Source organism: Pinus tabuliformis, chromosome 1_1 (assembly GCF_031772625.1).
Source record: "Pinus tabuliformis cultivar Carrire ecotype Pingquan chromosome 1_1, CPIR1, whole genome shotgun sequence".
Classification (NCBI taxonomy): domain Eukaryota; kingdom Viridiplantae; phylum Streptophyta; class Pinopsida; order Pinales; family Pinaceae; genus Pinus; species Pinus tabuliformis.
This window is the reverse complement of record NC_142297.1, coordinates 115,735,137-115,742,162: the sequence shown is the minus strand read 5'-3', so window position 1 is coordinate 115,742,162 and position 7,026 is coordinate 115,735,137. Positions and strand designations below refer to the sequence as shown.

General features: G+C 38.1%; 1 protein-coding gene across 2 annotated transcripts; it reads left to right on the top strand.

Moving 5' to 3' along the window:
- Positions 1 to 1,573: 1,573 nt before the first annotated feature.
- Positions 1,574 to 3,182, top strand: LOC149211920 (uncharacterized). Of its 2 annotated transcripts, XM_089390501.1 has the most exons (3): positions 1,574 to 1,807; positions 2,125 to 2,461; positions 2,594 to 3,182. In XM_089390501.1, exons 2-3 carry the CDS (start codon positions 2,257 to 2,259, stop codon positions 2,827 to 2,829), a joined length of 441 nt encoding a protein of 146 aa, XP_089246627.1. In that variant the 5' UTR covers positions 1,574 to 1,807; positions 2,125 to 2,256; the 3' UTR covers positions 2,830 to 3,182. The 2 variants fall into 2 exon arrangements, with proteins under 2 accessions (XP_089246627.1, XP_089246626.1); XM_089390500.1 differs by having other exon boundaries at positions 2,125 to 3,182.
- Positions 3,183 to 7,026: the final 3,844 nt, after the last annotated feature.

The following is a 7,026-nucleotide window of genomic DNA, read 5'->3' as shown; positions in this document are numbered from 1 at the left end:
GTTGTGATTGTTTGGCCTTGTTATGATTTTTGGGAGACCTTGGAAACCTGTGGAGGTTTCTTGGGTTTGAGAGGAGGAAAGTATCATTATCTAGTTTTGCACATTCTTCTTGAGGACACACTATATCTGGTTGGACTTGGGCATGGAGGGCTAGGGAACCTGTGGAGGTTTCTTGGGCTAGGAATTTATTTCCTAGTTGGCTGGGAGGTAAATCCGGTTGGGTCGGCCAGAAGGAGCGTTCAACTGGAGCTATCAAACAAAGGTATCGTCATCAACCGCCGGAACAGGTATTTTTCCATGGACTACTCTTGTTAAGTTGATATCAATGGAATGCTCACCTTAAATTATGTTGCTTATGATAAAATGATTAGATGTTAAATGTTTAAAGCTATGTGAAAAGGTCAGCATGCTCCTTTTATTATTTATAAATTAACAGGAAAATAGATATGTTAGTGTATAACGAAATAAAGGCTCTAATAATAGGATTCATGTCCTTACACATGGTATGAGAGCTTTAGTTCAAATCTGGACCCAAAGCCCACTAAATAGCTATTCCATAATCAAATTTCTTATTAAATAGTTGAAAATCCAGAAAATTAGAATGTCAAAATGTTTCAACAGCAGCACAATGGCTTAGTGCCTAGGGATATGACAGAGCTAGTATTTTGCTTCAACTTAAATGCACCTGTAAAATTCTTGACAGAATAAATAATATTATAGAAAAAAAAATAAAAAAATCTGGACCGAGCTCCTAGATGAAGAAGCTTGATGTCCCAATAACCAGAATTTTCCCACTAAAAGAGTTCGCTTCTCTGGGCACAACGGAGGACAAAACACACTGCCGAACATCAAAAGTTAATTAGGGCCTGAAGCCTAACAGGGGAAATTCAAAGATGTATACCTGCTGCCATGGCATTTCTGGCTGCCAGGCGAAACTGATTGATGATCCCAGGGATTTCTGAGGTCTCAAGGGCTCGAGGTTTGGAATAGTCTCCCCGGTTACCGTCCGGCATCAGGATTTTTGGCTGTGCTGCGTATTGTTCTTCTCTGCGAGTTTGGTGGTGCGCTCCGCAAGGGCTTACTTACCTTGTAAGTCGTCGCTCATCGCAGATATTTAAATACAAAAACAAAGCAAGATTGACCAACAGACACAGTAGAAACACGCGTTTATCCTGGCCGTGTGTGTAAAGACGGAGGCCAGCATTCTGCAATTTTCAGTCATCACCCCATGACCAACTACTTTCCTATTATTATATTTGATAACGTGCTTCACATGATAGTTTTTATTACACACAGAAACTGTCAGCAGAGTGGAACAGCTCGTTGACAGTTTGCCGATCCCAGGAAGTTCCTTATTCCTAGATTGGACATATAGAATAAATTTCTTTGCGATATTCTCGGTTTAAAAATCTAATGAATAGAAGATTATAAAAAAAAAAATTATTATCTTTTGAATTGAGGAATTTCGCTACTACAGCCCAGCCCCGCAAGCAGTATAACGAGTCAGTTTGCGGATTTATTATAGATATTTCATTATTCACAAAATTTTATATAACATGGATTTTCCAAAAGAGTTTTCCTCGTGCCCTCCCATCGAGGGCAGTTGCAGATATCGGGGATCCGGGGTGATAACATGGAGCCACCTCTCCATTTAAATCTGCCTTGCCTTCTAAGTTGGGAGTTGTTATTGAAAACAATTTCAAGAAATACCTGGATAATATAGTTAGCGACTGAAGTGTGATAAACAGCTCTACAATACTTCACAATATTGTTCAGAACTGATCCATTGAACAGTATATTCACATGGGTATATGTCGTTCGGTTATTTTGTTTTAAAATTTAAATTATCGAACCAGGTAGAGCATTAATTTCGAGGTCTAGGCGTTCTGATTGCAGTCCTATTCAGTTGTCTATATTGAGTTTCCCCCAATTTTCCCTCTTTCCAGTCCATCTCTGCAAGACATATACTTAGTTTGTTTGATTATAGCCAGGGAGGGCAATACAGCCTCTGTTTGTTCTTAATGAAGTGGGCCACTAGCTTGCTTCATCCTAAAGACGTCATTTTCTAGTGTTCTCCAATACACAGCAAATTCTGATATAAAAATATTAAATTGCGTGTTTCAGTCCAACTGACCCACGGGGACATTTTTCCGTAAAATGTTTGAAACATATTGCTGTGGGGAGTTCATTTGGTTCCCACTTGAAGAACCTTACCCTGGTTATTGAACGAGAACCACGAGGAATTCCATATTTGCAATGGCATCAGGTCATTCGATTCTTGCCGCGGAGGGTATAGACGAGATGGACAAGATTCTGAGCAAGGGAACAACAAGTATGCACGTTACAGCCTTGGATGGCCTAGTGAATGTGAACTCGTTGTTCACGGTTGCAGTATTCGTTGGGCTGTCATTGGCAACTCCTGGGCAGAGGAGCTTAGAGGAAAGTGGCGCCTGTGATGCAGGTGAAGACATTGTTAAGAATGTTTTGATATTTGAAGTGACATCATTCAGTGCATTTCTATTCTCCAGCTTGATTGCACAGGGCTTGAAATTAGCAATCATAATAAATAACAGCAAAGATCTTCATGACGCAGTCAAGGGTCACATCAACAACAAGCTGCTAAGGCTTGGAATGCTTGCCTCGGCATTAGGATCAGTAATGGGGTGCGTATTCTTGATGTTGTCTATGGTGAACGTGATACAGATCAGATTGGGCATTCTGTCCTGTGGGAGAAGCTCCACTGTGAGGGCAACCTTAACTTTGGTTGGTCTAGTTTCAACAGCCTTGGCTATCTATATCTCCACAGTCATTTATGCCTTCACTCATTAGTACTGTACTGTAATTTCTGTAATAAACCAGACATAAAAGAGATGTACTTTGCCGAACCTCTCCAAAAAAAAAACTACGCCCGAAACACTCATTCCCAGTGGTCTACTTTATTTGTAATATGAGTTTGCTCCATTTAAACCAAGAAGAGCTTCATTGAAAACACATAATTGATCACAGGAACTTCTCAAAAACTACTATATTTGGGGCTGTTTATTGCAGTACATTCATAGGCTGCATCCGTTTGCATAAAAGGCTTTCAACTTTTCAGTTTTTCTGTTGAGCTCAGAAAAAAATTGAGTTGCATTTGGCTTTCAAGATCAGAGAAGATAAGCTACGACAACCGTCAGAAACTTTTATTTTCCTTGGATAAGGTGGGATCCATGGACGTAAAAGTGGATGTAAAGATTCACTGTCTGCAAATCTACCTGTCAAGAACCTGTATGGCTTTTAACTTTTCTTAACAATTATATTTCAATTGAGAAATATGTATATGATACATTTTCCCAAGGAAATAATGGTAGTTTTTGTCAGTCTTTTTAAAATTTATAGATCTATGAATGAATAGTGAATGTCCTACAAGCAATTGCATATTCCATCATTGGGATAAACAATTTCTGACTTTCTTCCAGATAAAGCAACTAGCATCTTTCTCTCATGTATCTGTCACACAAGTATTTGTTGAGACCATTTATTTCCCAGGCTCCACTTTCCAATTTTCCCATTAGAGTTTATCCCAGTAATCACATCAATCCCAATTCACAATCACTCCCAAAAGCCAATAGGTTTGAATCTCATACCACAATTTTTCAGCAGATGCAAAGTCTGCAGAGAAGAGAGAATATTGTATTGTGCAGCGTCAAAAGTAATTCGCTTACTATAAAAAAAAGTCTCATGAGAGAGAGACTAACCACCAAACTAGCCTAATTAATTAAGACAGAATTTATGTCATTTTATTATAGTTCATGTTGAAATGAACGAAGTTCATTTACTGAATACCAGATAGGACCAATAATTTATAATAAAAAAAACAAAAAAAAAAGAAGAATGAATGAGATATGATACAGAATTTATTGATATAATGCCATGTAACAACAATATATTTATATGCTTTGACTAGTATTATTAATATCTGTACCTTCAAAGATGCATTGTCCCTTTGGTCATATCCAATATTATTATTAGTAGTATTATTAATATCTATGTTCATTACGTTGCCTATACCTTCAAAGATGCTTCGTCCGGAAAGCACTTTACAGAAAAGCTTGTCTTTGTTCTGGCATGTAATGCCTTGTCATGGTTATCTATTCTTAAAACTGTGATGATTTTTCGATCGAGATTATATGAGTTGTGAAGCATTGAGTAGAACTGTTATTGTGAAAGGGTCAGACCACCCTAATTCAATTTTCTGCAGAACTGAGTGGTGACTTTTGTGGTCTGGGAAATGATAAGATTTCACACCTAAGCTTCTCTTGAATATAATAGGAATCATGCCCAGATTCACAAGCCTTTTTGCCCAGGTCAGGTTCATGCTTTCCTGCCCCATTTCAGCACTCAAATTTGTATCTTAGCAGGCCCAAAAATCTAGTAATGGACCCAGCTCCAATTTGATACCCTTGGGCATGATTTTTAGCAGTCCAAATGAGTTTCATTTTTTGATGCCTGTGAACTTCCAGCTGTGAGCCCACTTGCGATTTTCACTCACTCCGCTCGTGGGCGCTCCCAGAACCTTGTAAACTTTCTTTCAGTACCTCCTATCTCCTCTGCACACTACCCACACATGGAATAATCATTTCCTCAACCCCCCACGTGCATCCCCCTTCCTTGGCCCAAGAAGACTCACAATTTTTCTTGCTTGTGGCAGATGGATTCATGGGTCAACTTGGGAAATCGAGGTGGGTACTTGCCATACCTTTTGTTGACAGTTCCTTCTATCCAGCTACTTCTCATCCCTTCATAACTCTCAGTGGTTGGCTGCCCCACTACCCAGCTCTCCCTCAATAACTGATTTCTGGGAAGTAATTTCAAATTTAAATTTCTGGCAATTTGGCAATATGGGACTTTCGGCAAAGGTCAATTACTTGGTAGGAAAGGTAACCTCCTAGTGCCCTCACCGGATTCCACTCGTAGTATCATGGCTAGTACTAGTGCTTCATTCTTTAATCAGTGGTTTGGTAAATATTCATTAACTAACAAAACACAAGTATATCATTTATAAGTTGTCTGTTCCAGTTAAAAAAAAAAATAAAAAAAAAAATATTGAGGAACATCCATGTTGTGATTCACGGTGACATTGAGACATATTTACAAACTGGGGGGAAACAGGGTATGACAGAATCTAGAAGAAACTTCATACTGTAAAATGGCATGGATCCTGGACAATTGACGATCTGGAGGTTGTCTGCCGTGAAATTGGGGCAAATAAACAAGCAAAATGAGTGCTTTATTTTGTTTTTTTTACGTGTCTTTTATAGGCAGATGGCTGAGTTTGAATTGCGAGAAGTGAGAGTCTGACTCACATTTGACCTGCAAGTATGAGTCATACTTGTAAGTCAATGCACAAATATGACATTGGGCCACAAGACAGACTTGGAGAAATTGAATTTGGCTTGGTTTCCTCAAAGAGAAGAGTCAAACTCAGCAGTCCAATTGGACTTGGAAAAATCTGGAAATGCTAGTGAAATGGCAAATTGTCCAAGTAGGTTGCTGCAGGTCTCAGTTGAAACCAGGATAGATGCTGATTTCTCCAAGTCTGTGCATTCTGCTTGGTTTACCGTATATGATATCGAATATACCCAATAAAATAACTATAAACTTGGAAAAAAGAAAAAGAAGAAAAACTTGGTTTACCGTATATTCTTGCTTAGTGCAAAGATTTTCTTAATTATCGAGAGGCCCTGTACAGGGTCGTACACTCCTATGTGGGGGTATCTCTCGCTTGGGAGTGTGGTCACTGGATGGTTAAATGAATTAATCATTCTTGCTCAGCATTTTCTTTAAATCGTTGGTTTATTTTCCTTTCCTCTCATTGATTTTGGTGTCCTTTTAAGATTTCGGCTTCATCTCAAGTATTCTTGGTGAATGGTGTTTGAACCAGTGCGTGTGGCATTGTGTAGTTCTTCGTATTCTTGCCACCGGATGAAACTGACCCTTGCATGTGTGAACCTTTGTCCATCTATTGTATGCTAATGAGTGGCATTGGAATGGATTAGAATTCGGTTGTGAACAGAGTGAACTTGGGATTGTAATTATCATCAAGCAAATAAGTGGTCATTGAGCTGATTTACTCTTGCATTCTATCCTCGCATTATAGATCTATCCAACAACAGGCAACTAGAGGTAGTTTATTACTGTATCCTTATATTAGTCTTGCAATTACTTATAGGAATTGTGGTAGATTGTAAATTTTTGGAAACTCGTGTTGGTGAAATGGATAGGCTATAAGCAATCTGTTAAGGCTGCAGCTATGTCAGAGATGTTTAATAAACCTCTCCTAAATATTTACTACCAAAAGAACTTCTAAAACCACCTCACCAAAGGAAGTCACTAATGAAGGCAAGTCATGAAAGCCAAACAAGAGGAGGAAATGAAAATTTGAACCAGTTACTTTGTTCAAATCATTTCTGTTCTGAGAACAACTTCTTCTAACTAAGGTTGCCTGGCCTTTTCATTATCTAGGTGGTCTGCCATAGTTGTTCATTACAAGATTCTTGCCAAAACAAGAATGCAAGCTATGCCCAGTATGTGTGACATTAAAATGTATCAGTCGGTAGATTTGCTTTCCACTAAATGCTTGCAGTATTATTGAGTTGCCAAAAGAAAAACAACGGTATAAATTGTATTTATTTATTTATTTTTAATTTTTATTATCACAACAGAAAAACATATTGTTATAAGCTCTGGAATGTTCAAAAAGAATAACTAGAAGTATAGACCACTGATGATCATCATTTATCATCAGAGTAAACTAGATAATGTCAAATTCTGGATCTAAGTAATAGGAAAAAAAAATGTGGATTGTTGTCATTTGTTTCCATGTTTATTTTGATTTGACCAACCTTTGGCTGACCTTGCAACCATTACAAGTGTTCAAAGGGATTTATTGAACCTTTCCTAGAACTTTTATAAATTATACTCATTTCAAAATGACCAATGCAATGAATATTTTCAACGAAAACCCTCTTTTGCAAACTGTTTTGG